At 38.5% G+C, this 23,390-nt stretch overlaps 1 protein-coding gene across 6 annotated transcripts in view; it reads left to right on the top strand.

The window, feature by feature from the left end:
• LOC108269297 (anoctamin-1) overlaps positions 1–23,390 on the top strand; it is a 47,415-nt gene that overhangs the window by 5,575 nt on the left and 18,450 nt on the right. Inside the window, exons 1-11 of one of the 6 annotated variants that reach the window (XM_053682161.1) lie at positions 2,458–2,550; positions 9,145–9,241; positions 9,752–10,042; positions 13,355–13,453; positions 13,594–13,745; positions 15,807–15,861; positions 16,192–16,243; positions 16,372–16,427; positions 16,825–16,866; positions 18,795–18,859; positions 19,097–19,231. In XM_053682161.1, the coding sequence (XP_053538136.1) occupies positions 9,173–9,241; positions 9,752–10,042; positions 13,355–13,453; positions 13,594–13,745; positions 15,807–15,861; positions 16,192–16,243; positions 16,372–16,427; positions 16,825–16,866; positions 18,795–18,859; positions 19,097–19,231 (1,016 nt within the window). In that variant the 5' untranslated portion in view covers positions 2,458–2,550; positions 9,145–9,172. Of the gene's footprint in view, positions 1–2,423; positions 2,551–7,244; positions 7,563–9,144; positions 9,242–9,751; positions 10,053–13,354; positions 13,454–13,593; positions 13,746–15,806; positions 15,862–16,191; positions 16,244–16,371; positions 16,428–16,824; positions 16,867–18,794; positions 18,860–19,096; positions 19,232–23,390 lie in introns of those variants that run through there. The other 5 variants (XM_053682162.1, XM_053682160.1, XR_008396847.1 and 2 more) reach the window with 5 other exon arrangements.

The raw sequence follows: 23,390 nt of genomic DNA, 5'->3' as shown, positions 1-23,390 counted from the left end.
CAGAAACAAGGAAGGAAATTATTTCAAAAGTGCAAATTCTTTCAAATGAACTTTTCAGTGGTTTGCATTTGTGAGTAAAGACAGAGACATAAACAATACTATTACCAAGAATAAATTATTCATGACCGTATTTGTTCATGAATATTTACAGTTATATGTAATTGTGTAAATGCTTATTACTATAATAATAATAATAATAATAATAATAATAATAATAATAATAATAATAATAATAATAATTTGAATAATAATTTTAATAACAATTTATTATTATTATTATTATTATTATTATTATTATTATTATTATTATTATTATTATTATTATTATCATTATTATTATTATTACTATTATTATTGCGGTTGTTACATGTTCAGAAATAAAAGGGCATATTCTCTCTGTGTGTGTGTGTGTGTGTGTGTGTGTGTGTGTGTGTGTGTGTGTGTGTGTGTGTGTGTGTGAGAGAGAGAGAGAGAGAGAGAGAGAGAGAGAGGTCAGTAATGAGGTATCAGCTGGAGTAAGTGTGTGAAGTGCAGAAGTGTGTTCTGTGGATCTGATACTCTAATTTTAGCAGGTGGTGTTTATTTGCTAATGCTGATTCTATCTGCTGTGATGAACGACATGTCTCACTGCAGGACTCAGATATGCATCATGCTTTACTCCCATACCAACAAAAGTCCTATATTTAACTTACATCTGTCAGAATGTAAAAATGCTGCTGTGTGTGTAACAGACTTGCGTGTGCTGATAGTCCAGACAGAACCGTAGAACCTTCACACACTGCATTCAGCACTGGTGGTATGTAGCAGCTTAGATGAGGTTCTCACACTGCACGACTTTTCACCTGCAGCACATCAGCACTGGGGCTAGTCAGCCCCGCCCCTAACCCCTGCTCAGCCCCGCCCCACCCCATGGCATTTGATTTTATTTGATTTGTTAGACAAAAAAATTGTGAAATACACTCATTTGTCAAGGATATCTTGTAAAGAACAAACTTCACTCCTAGTGACAGGTTACTTTGGCATTGCTTACTAAAATACAAAGCTACAATAAGTTTCCACATTTGCTAAATTTACAATCACAATTTAACTTCCAGACAATACACAATACGAATTCATCACTAAACCAACCTGTCTAATAACCAACTTCTGACTTTCGAACTAAAACCAACCATATTTGAAATACTTTTAATATCCAGAGGCAACTTATTCCACACTTGAGCCCCTGAGTATTTGAAAGACCTACGGCCATACATGGTTTTAAAACAATATAATGTAATATCCATGACATTTTGTCTAGTATTATAAAAATGTCTCTCACTTACCCTAGAGAAATATGTATTAAAATAAGTATTAATTATCTTGTGTACCATTTTTAGTTTCAAATATGCTACTCTGCTTTCTATAGGTAACCAATCAAGATGTCTAAAATGGGACATCAACATATGTAAAACTACTAAAACCTAAAACCTTAGGTTTACTAAAACCTAAAACCAACCACATCAATTTATTTTAAGATTTCTGTAACTGCACACAAGACCGATCAGACGTCCATGAAATGCACGCGTACTCAAATGATATTGCACTAAACATGATGCAAGTAACTTTAAATTTTGTTTATCCAGAAAACTAACATATATAGCAAGAAATTTTGTTCTAACATTAACCTAAAGTTCTCATAGCCATACTAGCACCACTTAAATCATTGTCGGACACATCCAAGATCATTAACAGTAGTTTTGCTTGATATTACACAATCCCCTACCTTGATAGACATGTTATGGCATATTCTTTAACATGATGCCAAATGTTCTAGTTGTTTTCTGCTCACTGCTGATCTTATTACACAGTTTTTAGGATCAGATAAAATAATGATAAAATCTTTCTCTAACACTGCTTACACACTCCACTTAAATAAAAAAAAAAAATAGAATATCACTCACCATACACTGTAGCTACACTCCCCCCAGTCCTAGCTAGTATCTGCTAACTAACTAGCCTAGCCTGCTTATCGGCAATAAGGATTAAATAAAGATCTATTGGGAGATTAAAAAAAGGTGTGTAACAGTAAAGGTGTGTAACAATGAAGATGTGTAAGTGTAAAGATGTGTAAATGTGTGTAATGATAAAGGTGTGCAACAGTAGAGGTTTCTAACTCTAAAGGTGTTTAACTACAAAGGTATAAGGTCTAACTGTAAAGGTGCAAAGGTATATAGCTGTAAAGATGTGAAATGTTAAAGGCATGTAAGTGTAAAGATGTGGTGTAGGGTGTATGACTATAAAATGAAGGGTGAAGGGTGTGTAACTATAAAGGTGTGTAATCTTAAAGGTTTGTAACTGTAAAGGTGTATACCAATAAAGGCATTTAAAGGTGTGTTACTGTAAAGTTGTGTAAAAGTGTAGCGTTCGTGTGTGTTAATGTCCAGGTGAAGCACTCAGGCTCTCATGATGAAGACAGAACGATACTCCACCGTCCCCAGCAAAGACACGCATGTTGATGTTATCAATATCAAAGGCATTGAGGACATCGGATATGTGCAGCAGGACGCCACTGTGAGTCACAATTCTACTCTAATTTTACACTGATACACAAATATTACTCTTCTACTGTAACATTACAATTCCATTCTAATTTTATAAACGCTAATCTAATATCACAATTCTACTCTATTAGATTAGATTAGATTCAACTTTGTCATTGTGCAGACTACAAGTAAAAAACCTTCTAAATGCAATTAGCATCTAAACAGAAGTGCAACTAGCGAAGTAGTGTACTGCAAGAGGAGGACAAATGAGGCTGTAAAGTGCCAAGTGACAAACAGTGCAATGGCATGATATAAGAGTAGACATGGGTCCAGAGACATTGATTAATTTAATCCAAGACTGTACAGTACAGTCCAGTAAAATGCAGACCCCTCAAAAAGTATTGGAATGTTAAGGCCAATTATATTGTTTTTGCTACACACTGAAGACATTTGGGTTTGAGGTCAAAATATGGAGATGAGACATAGATCAGAAAGTCAGATTTCCTGATATTTACATCTAGATGCGTTTTTAATCATTTAGAACATGACACCTTTAGTTTGAACCCATCCATTTTTGAAGTGATCAAAAACATTGGAACATATGACTGACAGGTGTTTCCCGTTGACCAGGTGTGCCCTGTTAGGTTGATTGTTTAAACAATAGCGCAGAATGTCTACTCTTGGTTTGAGCCCTGGGGTTTGCCTGTGAAGACTCCATTTGTTGTTAAAAATGATAAACCAAGATAAAGACCAAGGAGCTGTCTATGGGAGAAAAACAAGCCATTTTGAAGCTGAGTAAGAGGGAAAATTGATCAGAGCCATTGCACAAGCATTGTGCCTTCCACTCAGAGAAGGAGCAGCTGTTGTACCACACTGAGATGCAGTTGTCCGTATGCGCTTGATAGTTCAGTGATTGTTCACTAGTATCTCGGTAGATTTATGAACTTTCCTCAATGTCCTCAAGAAGTAGAGATGCTGATGTGCCTTCTTGATAAGGGGACAGGACACAAGTTGTTGAAGGTCAAGTCAGTAGCATGTTTCAATACTGGTTCAATGGTACATTCTTTTGAAGTAGATGGGGACCATTGCTAGGGCTAAGGACAGGTTGAAATTGTCCATGAAGACGAATGCCAACTGCACCAACTTTGTATGCATTCACTCTGCTCAGGATGGAGCACACATCGCTGGTGGAGCGTGTGAGTGTGAAGTCGCTGGGTGGGAGCTCGGCTTTGATGGGGGTTCTGTGTTATACCTCCGCTTGAATTTTACACTTCTACTATCCTTTACACTTCTACTCTATTTGACACTTTTTCAGTAATATTACATTTCAACACTAAAATTACAATTCTACTCTAATGTATTTTTACTATAGATGCACCGATGTATTGGCCGATAAAGGCTGTTTTTCATGCTATCAGCTATCGGCTGATAGTTTAAAAACATCCGATGATCAGGGCCGATTATACCTGTCAATCAAAAGATTGCTAAAATTTTACAACGGAAGTGAGCACAAGTGAAGCGGGAGTTTCGGTGTCGAGTCTAATCCCCCAAACCCCGCCCCCACTCCCCCGGCTCCTAGCGCACTGCTCACGCTGCTTGTGCTGAATTAACGGGCCAGTACATTGGTGAAAGATTTAAATGAAGATGAGTTGAAAAAAGTATATATTGTACAGAAAAATATTTGTAGAGTAGTGTATTTCATATCCAGTTAATGTTAAAATATATAAAAGTTGATATTATATATGACCAGTTTGATGTCCGTGATGTAGAAATGCTTGTGTGTGTGGAGAGAGAATGTGAGACTAACAGGAGGTTTTTTACAATTCAGTCAATGTTAATATGAATTAATAACATTCAATAAGTTAATAATCTTACTTTAGTCTTCAGAATTTAGTTCATGTGTTAATGATAATTAGAGTAATGTGTTTTCTGTTTATGAGACCAGTTATTGTGAAACACTTGCTGAAATGGAGAGAATAAAGTTTTTATTTGCATTTCTTTCAGAATTGTGGAGTTAATTATAATTCATATAAAAGGCAGATCTATCGGTATCAGTTATCAGTATCTGCCGATATCACTCTAAATAATTGCTTATCGGTATCGGCTGAGAAATTTAATATCGGTGCATCTCTAATTTTTTGCTTAAGCTTATAACATATAAAATTATAACATAATATATCTAAACTCATTTTAAACAAATGAATCTGTAATTAGATTTTTGTTAGTTTAATAAGAAATATTAAATAAATAAAGACAATAAACTCCAGATGTGTCCACAACCCAGTTAGATTGTGAGAAAGTGTCAGAAAAGCCGGAAAAACTGCAGACAGATAAACAGAAATCAGTTTATGAATTTAGATTTGAAATTCAGTTTTCTGAACATCAGACAGAGCTTTGTGTAAACATTTAGAGTATTTAAAAGCATGAGTCGTGTCTTGGCCCATCACAATAAGGAAAGGGGGGGGGGGGGGGTGTCTCATTTCACCACATCCTTATGTTCCCTAGGAGAAGTGAACTTTGCTCTGTCTTCCTGTTAGGGATGGAATGACACTCCGTTCCCACTGGGAGAACCCACTGTGCACAAGGCCATGTCTGGTTTTGTTTTCTCGCTGTGTGTTTTCAAGTCCTTTCCCTAAAAATATCTCATCCCCGGATGTGTGGCATGTTACATAATCAGAGATGAGTTTTATAGAAGCACTTTATTAAAGTCACTCGTGTCTGTTATTCATCTCACAGCAAGCTGGATTCCATTTTCCGGGTACAGTGGACATTGTTCAGTATTTAATGTACCATTCACAGCAGGTTTGATTTTCTTTTACAATGAAGCTCACACAGTTTCACTTCTTTGTGAGCACTATGTGGTCTACATTTCACCCTTTATTGTTAACTCAGGCAGTTTAGCACGAAGCCTAAGAACACTGTCAATCTAAAACCCTGTTGAAGACACTTTGGTACAATAAGAATTTAGGGTTTCAAATTTTTTTTTAGGGTTTTAAATTTTTTTTATTGCTTGGTTAAGTGTTTAGTGAAGAGAAGCGTTTTCTGTGTTGGTTTGAAGACAGACAGCGTCTCGCCTGTTATCTGGCTTTAGGAAATTCATTCACCGATTGGGTGTAGGACAGAGAAGAGTCTTGATGCAAGTCTTCCTTGTACCTTGAGAGATGGTGGGTCTAGATGAGCAGTATTAGATGCTGGAAATGAGTGTGGTGCAGTGTGGGGTGTGATAAGTGCTTTAAGGTAGGTGAGCATTGGTTTATTTTTAGTTTTGAAGGTGAGCATCAGTGTTTTAAATCTGATGCAGCAGGTACAGGAAGTCAGTGGAGGGAGCACAGCTATGGGGTGAGTAGGAGAACTTGTGGTGCAGCTGCATTCTGGATCAGTTGCAGGGGTTATACGGCATCTCAGTCTTGCTCAGTTTTAGCTGCCATTCATCAGGTGTCTGCAAACATGATGGAATCCAAGCAGAAACATGAGTTAGGCAGGAAAGGAGAGCATGAGTTGAGTATACTCAGTGGTATAAAAACCCATATAAGAAAACCCATGACCTCACTGAGAGCGCAGGTATAGAGGAACAACAGAAGAGACACAAATTCCAAGAGGATGATGAGAAAAGTCTTAAGTGACCGTGCTGAATGCTGCTGATCTAGACCGATGACTGTTTAATTGATTCAACAGAATGAAGTGTCTCAGTAATGCCACAAGGGCAGTTTCTGTGGAGTGTGCCAGGACAGACTGGTTAGGATATTGGAGGTTGTTCTGGGTAACATACAGAGACAACTGATTGTATACTGTACATTAAACAGGTTTAGAAAGAAAAGAGAGAAGTGATCCTGGTAGTTACTGATGTGTAATATATTTAAAGTGTGTTTCTTCAGGATGATCTTCTTGCTGAAGGCAGTTAGTACATGACAAGATTGGAGATATGGAGTTGTCTATGAGGGAAGAGGGAAAAAAAGCAGGGATCTTGTAGGATTGTTTGAAGCATTGTGGAAGGGATGGGATCCAGAGGGCAGGTGATGGGATTGCTGGAAAATATAATCTGCAGGTTTTCTTCTCTAGAAAGAGATGAAAAATGTGTTAAGGAGATAGAAGGCGGGGGGATTGTCAGATTTTGGAAGAAAGTGACCAATTCATCAGCAGTCAGAAAGGAGGGTGAAGGAGAATGTGGAGGGTTAAAAAGTGGAGATAAAGATCAAATGCAGATGCTTCCAGCTTCCCCTCGTAGACGGATGTTTTAGCAGAAGTCACATCAGTGTCTACATACAAGTCCATTATCACATGTGAATATAGCAGTATTTATTTTTATTTATACAGGTATAACATATTGATTATATACGTCCAGGTTAAAATAATAAATCCATGTGTTTGTCTATACTGATGGTCTTTTTGTTGGTTTTAGCTAACCTTGGAACAGGGAAAGGCTTCATGAAGTAATCCGTCAATTATAATTTGCACTGTTATAAGTGTGTATTGTGTTTTGTAGAGGTGTTTATCTTGCTGAAGTGACAGTACACGAACGTCTCAAGTGTACACAAGGAGAATGAAAGGTTTTGTGGATGAATGAATGTGTATTTTCACAGTGACAGATGATATTAACACACTGTTCTGCTTAAACTCGGCTGTGTTTCCTGTCATTCTCTGTTAACCTGCTGCTCTAAATGCTAAAGAAACATCTCAAGAACTCGTTCCGGTCGTGTGTTTGGGCTTAAACTGATTTGTGAGTGTGTGCGTGTTTGCTGGACTGTGTGTGTTAGCGGTAATGAGAGAGTGCTTTGAAGATCTGGACATTAAGCTTTATAGTTTTTTCTAATATTAGCTCCTGGCGTCTCTCACTCTTCTCAAGTAGCAGGCAGAGAATTTAGACTCGCTGTATGACATCAAGTGTGTGTATGTGTGTCTTAATAGACATTGGGTTAATAGCAGCACATGGACATGGAGCATCTCAAAGCAGGAGATGAAGTGAAAATGGCTGAGGAACAGAGGAACTCTGCCAAGACAAGACATTTCTTAAAGGATGTGATTTTTCATGGCAAATTTCAAGTGAGTGTGACGCTGATGGTGCTGGTTTATGTTTCAGCCAGGACGTTTAGACGGATCTGATAAATATCAAACCCATTCATTTTGCCTGTGTTGCTGCATGCATATCGTTCCTCTCATGCAGAACAGACGGGAGAACTGCTGTTTATTCCTCCTTTAAGACAAGCACATTGTGTAGCATTTACACTGCAGATAAAAATACCTTTAAGCTAAACAGGGTTTTAAGCTAAACAGGGTTTTAAGCTAAACAGGGTTTTAAGCTAAACAGGGTTTTAAGCAGGTTTTAGGAACAGTTGACTGACAGTTGAGTTTATTTAACAATTTTAGTGAAGAAATGTGTAAACTGTGTGCGCAGGCACTCGGGTTTTACTGTAATACACTTTTAAAGAGAAATATGTTTCAGTGAAAGTGGTTGAGACATGGCATGATCGTGTTTGGTATTTGTCATGATTGTTGCTCTTTGTAATGGATTAACACTGGAGTTAAATTTGCAAACATTATCCAAATTTATCTCCTTGTTGTTGGACTTCTCTATCTCATTAGCCTTCATTATCTTTGACTTGGAGAGATTCTTGATTGCTCAATCCCACAATCCCTCTATCTCATAACAATAAGCAGAAGCTTATTGGGAAGTGTTAGGTCAATGATTAGGACGTTGGACTGATCTGAAGGTCGTGAGTTTAAATCCCAGCACCACCAAACTGCCACTACTGGGCCCTTGAGCAAGGCCCTTACCCTCAATTGCTCAGTTGTATATTAAAAAGAAGGGATAATTGTAAGTTGCTCTGGATAAGGGTGTCTACGGAATGCCATAAATGTAAATGCTTATCCATGTCCTACTAGTTCATTTCCTGCTTCCTGTTTCCAGACGGTAAACGAAGTGCCTGTGGCACTGTTTAAAATGGCTAAAAGTTATTCTTTATATAAAAGCTGGTGACTGAAAGTGACAGGAGGCAAAGTTTCTATTGGAAATCAGAGTGGGTGAATCGACGTACTGACAGTTGATGGAAATCAGTGTGTTGGTACACTTCCTTTTTCCATTGTCAGTTTGGTTCTTTGGGTTTGTTCTAGTTGTAATTAAGGAAAGGACAATGGGCATTTCTCTCTGCACACGTGTATGTATATATTACATGTATATACTACTTCAAACGCATGAATTAAGAAGCTCTGAGGAGGACTCACAAGCAGCATCACTCATCTTTAAGCTGAACTAACCGGATAAGCTACGACCTTTTGAGTGCCAAGGGTCACATGATACTCTTGTACATGAAGCAGAGATTAAAGAAGAAAGAAGTTACGAAGGGACACAATTTGAAATCCTAACCCTAGATTTTTTTTTTTACATTCTAAAGTTTCTGTGTGTGATGTCACAGCTGTGATCCAACTCCTTACAGTCACATGATCTTCCACTGTGTTCAGGAATGGTTTGTTCATTTAGGATTTTAATTGGATTTGTATGTTATTTTATAGATATATATAGATAGATAGATATAGATATAGCACAGGTGTGTGTATGTGTATGCATAACAACAGATCTGTGAGGTCAGGTGGTTTGATACACTTTTCACTGGTTTTGTTTCTCCAGTTGATAACGTTGGACTGTGGTGTGAAACATGCAGCTGAACCCAAACACAGAGTGGAATAAAACCTGTCACTACACAATGTTCTCTTATCTGCACCAGGTTAGACTGGAGGTTCTCTGATGTGCTGCTGCTCTTCACTCCGCTGTTCAACTCATTATTTATTGCAACTATTAAGCCAATTTAATTTAGGAAAGTTTTTATGATTTAAATATTGAATATTTATTATATAAAACGTACATTGTATTTTTCCAAATAAATGGCTGGTGTGAGAAGAAAACTGATTTCCTTACACCATGTTTTTCACCATGTGCATTTATTCAGATTCTGAGTGAAGAAAAATGTAAACATGTTAACACAGAATATATCATCAGAAAACTCTCAACTCTGTCCTCTCAGTTTCAGCACCATGTCACCGAACATAAATCGGATCATGTGGTCATGTGATTAATTAACAAACTCCTCACTGAGTTTGGGAACAGATGGAAATAATGATTATAAAGTTATAATTCTAATGAAATGAAACATGTTTCTCTCTCTCTCACACACACACACACACACACACACACACACACATACACAGTGATGTCTGTGCCTGTTCTCTATCTGCAGCTGCTGAATTCTCTGACTCCAGATGAAAGCTCGCGCTGTCGTTTCGGTCAGTACTTCAACGATGGAGTGCGGCGCGTGGATTACGTCCTCACCTACCAGATCAAAAAGCCAGGCAGCTCGCGTCGTCACTCGTCCCGTCTCACGGACAACGCGCTCATGCGCAGCATGCGCCGGGCACGTGACCCTGAACCGGGCGTCACCGATCACCATGATGATGACAAGCGCTTCCGGCGCGAGGAGTTCGAGATCAACCTGCGGGAAATGGGGCTTGAGCTGGAGAGGGACGAAGACGTGAGTGCGAGTGAGTGTGCGAGTGATGAGTGTGCGAGTGGTGCTCAGCTCATGCAATAAGGCTGTAAAAAAGATGTATTTTGAATCTTACACTTTAAGCTAAAAAAAAAAACCTCCACCTAAAAATACATGTGACCTTTGACCTCTACTTATTTGCTGGTTTGACCAGAAGTTTGTGTGACATATTGCCAACAAAATGGAGCCCCGAGTGCACCAAGAAGTTCTGGCACCCCTAATTGACACATTTACTTCTTTCAATACGTTTGTCTTATTTCAGACTGTTATTGGGTGAAATGAAGTTAGACCACTTTTACTAATTCTGATCATCTTACAAGCAGTGATGTAAAAGAAGCTCTGACAGGATGTGACATCACTGAACACAAATGTATAATTATTAGTTTAATAAATACGCCAATTTAAATATTTAGCGTTATTCCTGTAAAAAGGCCAAGCAGTAATTCAGAAATATCTGTAATGTAACAAGTTACTGAAAATATCAGCTCAGTTTCACAGCAGGAGATAAAAACTAAGTTTTATGAATGAAGTTAGCTAGCTTTAATTCTTTACTTCTCAGGGTTGGGAAGTTTCATCAGTAATATAATCCAAGTCTCACTATATAAAAGTAATGTAATCCGATCATTTTTGGATTGTGACCATATTCTGCTTTTCCAAAAAGAGGACACCTTTTTTTGGGTGGTGGTGGTGGTGGTGGTGGGGGGGGGGGGGGGGGGGGGGTGTTCAATAAATTACTTGAAAACAGTGTTACTATGTTACTATGAATGCAGACTTTAATACAGTGAAAAAGACACACTATCACATAAATATTCATAAATAAAATGTTTCACTCTGCCCACGTTTGACATTTTTTCCTTCATTCTTTTGAATGTTAATGGAATAAAATATTAGATGCCGTGAGTGAACCTTCTGCATCATTTATACATTTGAATAGTCATGTAATACGAAGCAGTGTGATGAGATTAAATAAAAAATGACCTTATATGGTCATGGGCGTTGTTTCGACTCGGGACTGCTTCATTCGCTGCTATTGTCGAGTAACTGTTTAACACCTGAACACATCGCTTCACCTTCACGTGCTAGCTGAGAGGAGAACGGCTGAGAGGCAGGAATTTGGCCACTAGTTGCTGCGAGTCTTTTATAATCGACCAATCGGTGTGCGAGGAGGTGGGACTTACAGAGAGCGGTTAAAACAATGCAGACATGCTCACACATGATGTAGTATTGGACCATAAACTCATCATAATGAAACTAAACCCGAATTTAGACACTTATATAAGGTCTGAAAAAGAGGGCGTGTCCAGGGGGAAAGAGGGCATGTAAAAGAGGACGTATGCTAACAAAAACATTTCAGAGAACAATTTGTGTTCCCTACCAAATTAACGTTGTGTAAAATGTATTAGCGCTGCACCAGGAGGTTGTTCACGTGAGTCACAACTGGAGAGAGAGAACCAGAACTATAACCAAACAGCTGTCTGTATTGTGTTCTGTCTAAAGATTCATTTCTTTGGTTTTAAATGAATAAAAGTGTAATCCTGATAATATTCCCATTTTTTACTAAATCTACCTGTAATCGGATTACTTTGTTTTTTCATGTAATTGTAATAGATTACAGTCCCCAGCATTTTTATCCTGATTACATAACACCATCACATGTATTCCGTTTCTCCCCAAACCTGTATACACACCACACCAGTACACTACACCAGTACACTACACCACCACACCAGTACACTACACCAGTACACTACACCACCACACCAGGACTGGTACACCAGTACACCACACCACACCAGTACTCTCCCCAAGCCTGTTCATTCTATAATTCTGTAATTCAGATTCTCTCAACTGTAAATATGAAATGTGTTTAGCTAAGATTTGAAAATAAACCGATATATTATTTTTATTTTATTGATGATATTATAGCTACACGCCTCTGCCCTATGTGCAGGGAGTTTGCATGTTCTCCCTTTGTGTATTGTTTTGTGTGTGAGATTATATCTATACATGTGCATGTTGCTATACACACATGCTCTCTCACACACACACACACACACACACACACACACACACACACACACACACACACACACACACACACACACACACACACACAGAGTCAGTTACTGTGCTGATACTAGCAGGATAGCAGCTGTTCACGGGATCATTTGGACTTTAGCTATGTATATCAGTGGTGTAAAGGCTTGGCGTCACTCGGCATGCTGGGATTGAGTTCCTTGTGTGTTCTTCATGCTGCTTTGATCGCCTCAGAACTGGGGCCGTGGGGGGGTCGGTGTGTGTGTGTGTGTGTGTTTGAGAGAGAGAGAGAGAGAAGCTCTAACATGCCAGTAATTTGCTGAAACTGAACTGTTTTGTGTTTCAGTCACAGAAGTGAGTGATATTTATTCTGAATAAAAACATTTCTTATCAGAGTCGATTTGTTGTAATTTTCACCAACACAGAGGGATTTAATTTTACTGCCGTTTTCAAACATTCTGATTTTCCGACATTTTTCCTCATCACACACACTGCACTTAGCTGCGCACTCAGACGTTCAGGTTAAATCACGTAATTCTTTCTTTCCAGATGTTTGCACAAGTTCTCCTACCAGCAGGAACACAAACTTAATCCAAGAGGAAATAAATGTTTGTAAAATAAAGGGTTATGTCTTTACCCTGTGATTAAGTCTAATTCTCTGAAACAGTGAACATCACACTGCTTTGTATATCACACATAAAATGATAAGCAAATTTTAATCTGTGTGTGTTTTGTGTTTGTGTAAGAACACCCAAGCTAATAATTAATACTTCAGTCCTTCCTTATAATATGATTGACACTGGTCTCTGCTGACATTACAAACCAGAAGTACACTTGATGGACAAAACTCTGACTGATTCCGTCATGAATCAGAGTGAATGAACTGTGCTGAACCTTTCCTTCATGCTTCATACAAATAAACAAACGTGTTCTAATTAAAATAGTAAATATGATTATTAGCCATTTTCAGTTGTTTTGGAAATAAATCAGTAGAATTTAGGGAACAATTTCAGGGAACCAAAAGTGCAACCGATTGAATCCAAAAGAAATATTTTTTTCTGAACAGAGTGAAATGACTCCGTGACCGGCAAAGATTAGAGTTCACAAAATAATCAATATCTGTTGTGTTTTAACAATTTTTCCAGGTACACATTAAAATGAACTAAATTACAATGAAATATCAGAAAGATTCATCTGAGTTTGAGTTTGCAAGATTGTTATAGTGAAGTGTTTTATTGTTGGTTTTGTGTTCTATTTCAGACTAAAACCCCTGGCGTGGGCTTTGTGAAGATTCATGCTCCATGGCATGTTCTTTGTCGAGAAGCAGAGTTCATGAAGCTCAAGATGCCAACAAAAAAGGTCATTTTTAAAAATGAAACACTCCTGCATTTTTACAATGATGTCATCACTTTATTACTCCTTTGTCCTTTCATTTCATCTGTGTAATATGATAGTAATAAACCCATGCAGAGCAGGTAAAGTTGTAAACTGTGTTTAAGGTGTATGAGGTGAAGCACAGTGGAAGCGTCATGGAGAAAATCAATGCATTCATTTATAAAGTGACGGATCCTCTACACCCGAACGTGGAGGAGAACCGGATAGAGAATGTGAAGCACCTCTCATACCCGTTCGCCAGAGAGAAACAGCACCTGTGAGTGAAACCTTAAACACACCATTGCATGTCTCTCTGCTTTATCAGAGCAACGATCTTCACACGTCACTTACCAGAACAGGATAAAATCCTGTGAGTCAGATTTCCTCATTTTCTGTCAGTTTGCTGTTTCAAAAAGATTCGATTTGAGAGACAGTTCCTCATCTTTCTGTCATACAGTCGGGTCCATAAATATTTAAACAGTGACAGTTTTTGTAATGTACACCACCACAATGGATCTGAAATGAAGCAATCAAGATGTGATTGAAGTGTAGACTTGTAGTTTAAGTCAAGGGCTTTAACAAAAACATTGCATTTATAAATTACAGCCATTTTTACAGAGTCCCTCCATTTTCACAGGCTCAAAAGTAATTGGACAATCGACCGATAAGCAGTTTCATGGACAGGTGTGGCCTGTTTCCTAATTATTTCATGACTAAGGAGATAAAATGTCTATAGTTGATTCCAATGTTGAATTGGCATTTGGTAGCTGGTCATTGGAACTCTCAATATACAATCCAAAGAAGTGTCGATGTAAGTGAAGGAGGCCATCATTAGGCTCAAAAACAAAACCAACCTATCAGAGAGAGAGAGCAGAAACATTAGGCGTGGCAAATCAACAATTTGGTACATTCTTAAAATGAAGGAAAGGAACGCACTGACGAGCTCAGCAACACCAAAATACCTGGAAGACCACGGAAGACAATTAAAGGGGATGATCACAGAATTCTTTCCTTGGTGAAGAAAACCCCCTACAGAACATCTAGCCAAGTCAAGAACACTCTGGAGGAGGTAGGAGTGTCATTGTCAAAGTCTACAATCAAGAGACACCTTCATGAATGTAAGTATAGACGGTTTACCTTAAGATGCAAACCTCTGGTAACTCTTAAGAACAGAAAGGCCGGATTAGACTTTGCTAGAAAACATGTAAAAAAAAAAAAAAAAAAGCCTGACCAGATCTGATGCAAGATGAACTTGTACCAGAATGATGGGAAGAGAAGAGTATTGAGAAGGGCTCATGATGCAAATCATACCACATCATTTGTCAAACATGGTGGAGGAAGGGGCTCGGGACTGATCACCATAACCTTGACCAAGTGTTTTGTTTTTTGCAGTTGTGCAAGGAGCCCCATCTGTTATGAGTCAATCAATGCTTTCAGACCAGGTCGTGCTAAGCACGTGCCTCCACCACACCACTCAGGTGTGCAAGAGAACCATGGGCTAGCAACCTTTTAGTCCGATTCCAACATCCTGAAAAATATTTTTAAAATAAGCCTCGACTGGATCATAAATGAAAACAAACAACACGTGAAAATAGATTACGAGTAAAGGACCTGCGAATATCTGTGGCCTGTGATCAGACAATTTAAAACTCGAGCACATTGCTAATTGGTAAATAAGCATATTTGACTGAGCTACTGTGAACCATTTGATTTACCTCTCGTGGCTCCTTTATTTGAGTCTGCTGGCCTACAGCCCAACTATATTATTGGACGGTAAGTCAATTGTTCACTCATGCATCTATATATAAAAAGAAAGGCAGTGTTATGGCATGGGGATGTACGGCTGCCGGGGAACTGGGTCACTGGTGTTTATTGATGATGTGACTGCAGATAGAAGCAAATGCTGCAAAACTGACAGGACGGAGCTTCACAGTACAGATGGATAACGATCCAAAACAAACTGCGAAAGCAACCCAAGAGCTTCTTAAAGAAAATAAATTAAATGTTCTTAAATAGCCGATGACCTCAACCCAATTGAGCTGCTTCTCACTTACTGAAGACAAAACTGAAGGCAGAAAGAACCACAAACCAGCAGAAACTGAAGACAGCGGCAGTAAAGACCTGGTACAGCATCTCAAGAGAGGAACCTCAGCATTTGGTGGTCCATGGGTTCCAGACTTCAGGCAGTCATTACCTGCAAAGGATTTGCATCCAAGTATTAAAGAAATGTCCAAATACTTATGGGCCGGACTGTACATAACTCAATAATTTAAAATAGTTAATTTAATAGTATGACCACTTTTAAAAGCACAATAAAAGTACCTTAACTTTTTTACAGGTTTGATTTGTTGGACAGGGATTCGTTTTTCGACAGCAAGACCAGAAGTTCAATAGTAAGTACTTGCCTCACAGACTGATTATTGTTTTATATCCACAAAACGCTGCGTTTTTTTTGACATGTTCACAATATTAATCACATTTTTATACTTAGACGTTTAACAGAATTTTTTTTCAAACTGTCCCATTTATGTCATATGATTATTATATTAACATCTCATATTAACATCTTGTTTTAGAAAACTCAGAAAAAATAAATACGTAATTATTGTAACATGAAAATGTCATTTCCGATACGGACAAAAAAATAGAATTTTGAAAATGTGTAAAAGCCTTGAATGTAATTTTTTAAATTTTAAATGTTAATTTGTTCTGCCTTGTTGCAGGTGTTTGAGGTTTTGAAGAGGACAAAATGCACAAAGTCGAAGTTCAGTATGGGTGAGAGCATCTGCTCGTCAGTTAGACTGTAACATAGACAGTGCTTTACTGTTACATGCTGTGTTAAAAATGTTTACCTCACTACTGCAATGGCTGAGTAAAGAATGTGTGTGACTGATTTTTTTTAGGAATAACGAGTCTGTTGGGCAGCGGTGCATATCTGGCTGCATATCCACTACACGATGTGAGTCTGATGCACAAACACTTAATCTGATAAATATCTTGTGTGCGCGCACACGTGTGTGTAAATAAAATGAATAAATAATTTCGTCTCTGAATGTCAGTAACAGATTTACACAAATTAATTCTCTGAAATTCCGTGGTATTAATTTACAGTCTGTGTTCCTGAATTGAAGAAGTAAATCACACTGCAGGTGATCAATTCAACTAATTGGCATTGACTCCGCCCACTATTTTGCACTTTTATATAGAAACACAAACAGACAAAAGGAAGAGACAAACCTTAGTTTGATTAGTTAATCACACGTGTGTGTGTGTGTGTGTGTGTGTGTGTGTGTGTGTGTGTGTGTGTGTGTGTGTGTTTGTGTAAGGTTCATGTCTCAGTTTGTGTTTCCTCACAGGGTGATATAGATGGAGAGAATGCACAACCAAATGACAGGAAGGTGAGCAATGAAAGTCCGTGCGCACACACACACACACACACACACACACACACACACACACACACACACACACACATTAATTCCCTAAATAATTTATATTACTTATTTACTAGACATTATAGGTGGTTCATATTAGTGTGTTATCAGTGAATCTTGATGTATTGAATATTATTGGTCATTTGAGGTAATGAATAATATTGATATTGACTGTGTTGATTTTATTATTTTTGCTTTATCAAATAAATTGTGCCTTACTGGCCAAGGACACTAGAGTATACAAGGAATTTCACTGAACACTGAACTCTCATTGTCCTTACAGACATTAAACTTTACAATAACATAAAAATATGATATGGGACACATTGCTATGAACTGGACACTATATACATATAAGTGGACACTATATACATCTCTTGCACTGTCAGTAGCACAGTCATCATGTTTATAAGGAAGATCAGTATTCATGTCTAGTTGCATGAAAGAAGCTTTGTGTTTTTGAAGCACATTGATCTGAAGCACCTGCTGGAGGGAAGGAGTTCTAATATGTGTTGTGGGGGAGAGGGCCTGGTCTTTTCAAATATGCAGTAGAAATTGTTCAGGTCCTTGGCCAGTTGAAGGTGGGGGTATGACGTATTGCATTTGATGATGCACCGAAGGCCCTTCCACACTGATGCAGGTTCCATGACTGAGAATTTCTCCTTCAGATTTCTCAGAGAAGGTTTTACTGGCTGTTCTTTTTCCCCTACTCAGTGCATTCTGTACTTGGTTTTACGGACTCCTGTCCACACTCTTACAGACCTTGGACTGACTGAGCTTTCTGAGTGAATCCAGTGAATCATGGTTTGTCATTGTGTGCGCTCTCACAAAAGTTGATGTCAGTAAACCTGTCCAGACTGGTTCTGGCAAGTTCAGAAACAGTCCATTCAAAACAGGTCTGTAGCCTGTCCTTGCCCCGGTCCATTTATTGCTGGTGCTGACTACAGGCTTAGCAGATTTTAGTTTCTGCCCATAGGTTGGAATAAGATGGTTGAAGGAGTAATCAGAGCATCCCAAAGCAGAATGGAGAACAGAACAATCCTTTAATACAGAGTAACAGTGGTCCTGTGTATTGCTTTACCTAGTGGGAAATGTATCAGGCTGAGATGTATACTGTTAAAAACCCAGAAAATATTAAGAAAGGACTCTAGTTGTTGTTCCTCCACATTTATCTGATCAGCTGAGCACCTTTGAGCTTCACATGGGCAATCCTGAGACAAACTCCTACAGTGAATTAAATGATTTACAGTTAATGTAAAGAGATTCCAGGTATTGTTAGCAGTACTTCCTTATTACTGTGACATCACTACACCAACATTCATTAATATAAAAAACAGATTGCACCATCCTGTGTCATCTTGGACAGCTCTGTGTCGCGATCCACTCTATGGAGGTGAAATTGCAGTACAGTGCGCTGTCTGGAGTGCAAGCATTGAGCCAAGTTTCAGTGAAATAAAGAGCAGCAGAGAGTGCAAAGTCTTTATGGAGCTTAGTTAGATGTATGTTGAAGCATGAAAGCCACAGCATCTGAGCTGCACCAGTGCGTCTGCTCGATTCTCATGTCGGCATCTAAATTGTCTGCATAGAACTGCAGCTCCTTTGATCAGAACGGTTAAAAACCTCACAAAAGATGAGACATCTGAATGCAAGTCAAAAGGCATTGATTCCAATAGGTCCAAAAGTCATACAATGTTCAGCAACAGGAGAGACAAATACAAAAACAAACATAGCACAAGAAAGTACACATCCTACTTTTTTTTGTATAAAACAGATTACAAGGCCATTAACAGTAAAATATGTAATATAATAACAGTAATAATGCTAATAATTTACTTTCTGTAATTACTGTGTGCCTGTGTGTGCGTGTGTGTGCGTGCGCGTGTGCATTTTAGCTGCTGTATGAAGAGTGGGCGAGTTACAGTGTTTTTTATAAATACCAACCCATTGGCCTGATCAGGTAATAAAGTACAATTATAGTATAATTTTTCTTCTTCTTCTTCCTCTTCTTCTTCTTATTATTATTAAAGTTGTAACATAATTGTTATATTTATATATTATGTTTTTAGATAGGAGTGCTGGTAAAATTGTTAAGTTCCTGTATAGAAAAAGTAATTTATTAGCATTCATATATGCAAAAATATTCACGCTGATCTGTCTCATTCATAACCACACCCGACTGCCATTTTCCCTACAGGAAGTACTTTGGGGAGAAGATCGGTCTGTACTTTGCCTGGCTGGGAGTTTACACTCAAATGCTGATTCCTGCCTCTCTGGTGGGAGTGTTCGTGTTTCTGTATGGCTGTGTTACCGTTGATGACGACATCCCCAGGTCAGTGTTAATATAATTATTTGCCTTAAACACCAACACTAATTAAATTCAGTTCAGTTTTATTAGTGTAGCGTGTTTAACAGTGGACATTGTCTCAGAGCAGCGTTACATTAATATATAAATTCAGGATATAGATTTTAAATGTATGAATTTATCACTAATGAGCAGCCAGAGGCGACGGTGGTGAGGAAAAACTCCCAGGCAGGAACCAGACTCAAAAGGGAACCAGTCCTCATCTGGGTGACACCGGATAAAGTGATTATAAATAAATACACCCCTTCTGTAAATGTGCTGATACTACATGCTAAAATAGTGCAGTTGTGTAACCAGGAAATTCATTACAGTTTCTACATGAAGTCTGTTGTGTTGAACTTCTCCACTGATCACTGATGGAGACTCGAGTGCAGAACTGTTTGTGGTAATTGTTGTGCTAAAGCTATCATAGTATATCTGTTCATATGAACTGAGGTCCAGAGGCATCTTTATGGTTTTTAAGTGGAACCGTCCTCAGTAATCTCAATGATCTTTAGTCTGCACCATGTGGGACATCCTCAGCAGCAGCATGTGACCTCCAACTATCAGGACATCAGGATGGATCAGGCAGGTCCGGATAGCAGAAGGGGTCAAGATCACTGGCATCTCAGGAGTATCATGTGTAGCTCGACAGTGTGAGAGAGAGAGAGAGGGAAAGAGAGAGAGAGAGAGAGAGAGAGAGAGATTATTAGGTATGGTTATTGTCCTGTAATGGTTAAGGACAGTGTAGTTTGCGTGAGTAAAAGCAGGGACTCCGGCAAGACTAGCTATGACATCATAACTAAAAGGGAGAACCAGAAGGGAACACAGACATGAGGGCTCCCTGGGACACTCCACCAGACACTCCACCATCAACACACCTGGGTGAAGGTGTGAAAATGGGAAAGCGACAGCATCCAAACATCCCAGTTCACCACAACACTGTATACCTGTGGTCTTCTAGATCTGCTCCTTTACCTAAGAACAAAACTGTTCACTAAAAGCTTGAGTAAACAAATACATCTTCAGCCTGGACTTAAACACTGAGACTGTGTCTGAGTCCCGAACACTAACTGGAAGACTGTTCCATAACTGTGGGGCTTTGTAAGAGAAAGCTCTTCCCCCTGCTGTAACCTTCACTATTCGACACAATTATTAGTCCTAAATTGCCCCGTCCCAACTTTTTTGGAATGTGTTGCATGCATCAATTTCAAAATAAATGTTTACGTTAAAAAAAAATATGCAGTTGATTAGTTAAAACATCAAATACCCCGTCTTTTATATATTTTTTGTTTAAATACAAGTCGAAGTACATTTTACACATTTACTCCTCCTTTTTTATTAGCATTTTACATACTGTCTGAACTTTTTCGGAATTGGGGTTGTAATAGTGCAGACTGTGCTGTCATTCTGTTTCTTTTTATTCTTTTTGTCTATCGTTCTTTCCTTTTTATGTTTCATGCAGAACATCTGAGAGACAAGTTATTTCCTGTTATCATTTATGTTTTATCCATGATAAACAGTCATTCCCTCACCAGCCTCTCCTTCTCTCTCTCTCCTTCTCTCTCTCTCCTGCAGTCTATTTAGAACAGTGTGTTAGGAAGTGTAGCTCCAGCTCTGCTGTGTGACAGGTCTGTCTGCAGTGCCCCTCTTTATGGCCAGACTGTGTTCACTGAGTCTGTACATCATCAGGGCTTTTCTGAGCGTTCTGCCTCAGAGAGTAGTGAGGTATGGAGCTGAGGTGTATTCATGTTTAAGGGCCAGACTACATTGAAGATTGTTTTGTGATTTGGCTATTTTTTTCCGTTGGGTGATTTATTTATCTTTTTGGTCATTTAAAATTTGATTGGGGTTAATTTTAGTCATTACAGTATAACTACACAATTACAGCTATAACTGTCCTATGGCTATTTGGTGTTTGTAATAATATGAGGGTTTAAACCAGTGACCTGTAGAACCAGCAGGCATAGAGTACTCGAGTTAAAACAGTTGTTTCTCAACAAGGACTCAGGGTAGAGACAGCACAACTACAAACAGTGTTTCCATCTCCACATCTTGTACTGTGCTTCTCCTACACCACAACTATTTATACAATGACTAAGGCACTCTAGTGCCCCTAGCAGTGTGGTAGAAAATTACACACTTACTTCACAGCCCAGTAACAGGCTTGTGTCTGTTATAGTTATTCCTTACTTCAGTCTACACTGCCGGCTGAACTCTACTCTGATTATGAGCCATACAATTAAATCATGAATTTGAGCAAATCTCTCACTGTCTCGCTGTCAATGTGTTGCCAAGAAGAACTGTAATTAACAAACATATTAGTTATAACACTGAGTGTCCATATAGAAACTTGGAGTTGAGAGAATAGAAATTAAGCGTTAATACAAATAGTGGCAATTTTAAAGAAGCCCAATAAAAACCAAACGGAAGACAAACAGGGATGTGTGTGTGTGTGTGTGTGTGTGTGTGTGTGTGTGTGTGTACTTATAGCAGATCGTCTCGATGGTCAGTGTGTCTCTGAGTCTGTATTTTGTCAGCATGTGTCTGTGTTGGTGTTCAGTCACTCTCTCTCTCTCTCTTTCTCTTACACACATGCGCTCTCTCTTCCGTCTCAGTCTCTCTCTAATTGACATGAACAGGGAGCTTCAATTGTCACGTCTCAAAATAACACATTAGCACACAGACATGTTTCTCGTTATTGTTCTGTGTGAGCAGACCGTCATTCACACTCTCACCAACCTCCTGCAGCGCGTACTGTTTACATGGCAACTGTGTGTGTGTGTGTGTGTGTGTGTGTGTGTGTGTGTGTGTGTGCGATTAGTCAGGACACCCCGGCCAAGTTCACACTGCCTCAATGCAAAAACACACTTGGCAGGTAGAGAGAACAATTACAAAACACTTTTGCATGGGTTACACAATGAAAACACACAAACTTGCACACACACATGCACAGTGCACCATATATAACCAATTATAACTGTCTATAGCCATGTACAACTGTCTATAACAGTTTATAACCATCTATAACAGAGTGTAACTTAGAAACTATTTTCTAAAAGTTTCTAAATGTGTATAATGCCCTGTAATTGTATATAACAGTCTAGAATCACCTTTACCATTCTAATTGCCTATCTACAACCATCTATAAAAACCTACAAAAGACTTTGACCAACTATAAGAGCTTATAACAGTTTATGACAGTGGATGGATGGATGGATATTACTGATCCTGTGAAGGAAATTGTTGTTACAGCAGCATAAAGAATAACAATAAAGTGAGAAACAGAACTGCAGATCTACAAAAACACACTGAATATAAAATAAAGTAATGTACACTATCAAAAAGAGTAATAGCAATAAATAAAAGAAAACGGAGCAATAAAATCAGGTGTGCATTGAATAATATGTACAATATAGGTATGACATAAACAGTGTGTACAGATGGTTTTGCAGTAGTGTGTTCACTTATCACACGGAGATGAGCTCTTTGTACAGTGTTATGGTGAAAGGTAAGAATGATTTCCTAAAACATTCTTCATGATAGCGGCGCTGAACGAGTCTGTTGGAAAATGAGCTTTGCTGTCTTTGTAGTGTGTCATGAAGGGGGTGAGGTGGATTGTCCACAATGGAGAGCAGTTTGTTTAATGACCTCCTACTTCTCACCGACTCAAACGTCTCCAGGTTCTGTCCAATGATGACCATCTATAAGAGCCTATAAGAATCTATAACCATCTTTGAGCCTATAACTATCTACACCTGTCTGTAGCAGTTTAACAGTCTAAGTTTTGCATGTTAAAAAGTTTGGACACCCTAATAAGTCACTACTTAACAATACATCCTTTACAAAAAGTGTTTACGTGGTCTGATATCTGGCAGTCAACTACGAATCTTTCTATTCTTGTTGAACGAATTTTCACCCACGCTTCCTTGCAGAACATTTCTAGTTATAAAAGAGTTTGGACCATCTTGCATGCACAGCATGATTAAGATCTACGCACAGATTTTCAATGATGTTCAAGATGGAGGACTGTGAGGGCCAGAGGTGGGCCGAGTGGCCAAAAAATGTACTCCAGTACAAGTAAAACTACTTATAAAAATAATTACTCAATTAACCATAAAAGTAATACAGTTAATAATAACTTGAA

This window comes from Ictalurus punctatus, chromosome 8 (genome assembly GCF_001660625.3).
Source record: "Ictalurus punctatus breed USDA103 chromosome 8, Coco_2.0, whole genome shotgun sequence".
Classification (NCBI taxonomy): domain Eukaryota; kingdom Metazoa; phylum Chordata; class Actinopteri; order Siluriformes; family Ictaluridae; genus Ictalurus; species Ictalurus punctatus.
The sequence above is the reverse complement of the archived record's forward strand: the minus strand, read 5'-3'. Positions and strand labels throughout refer to the sequence as shown.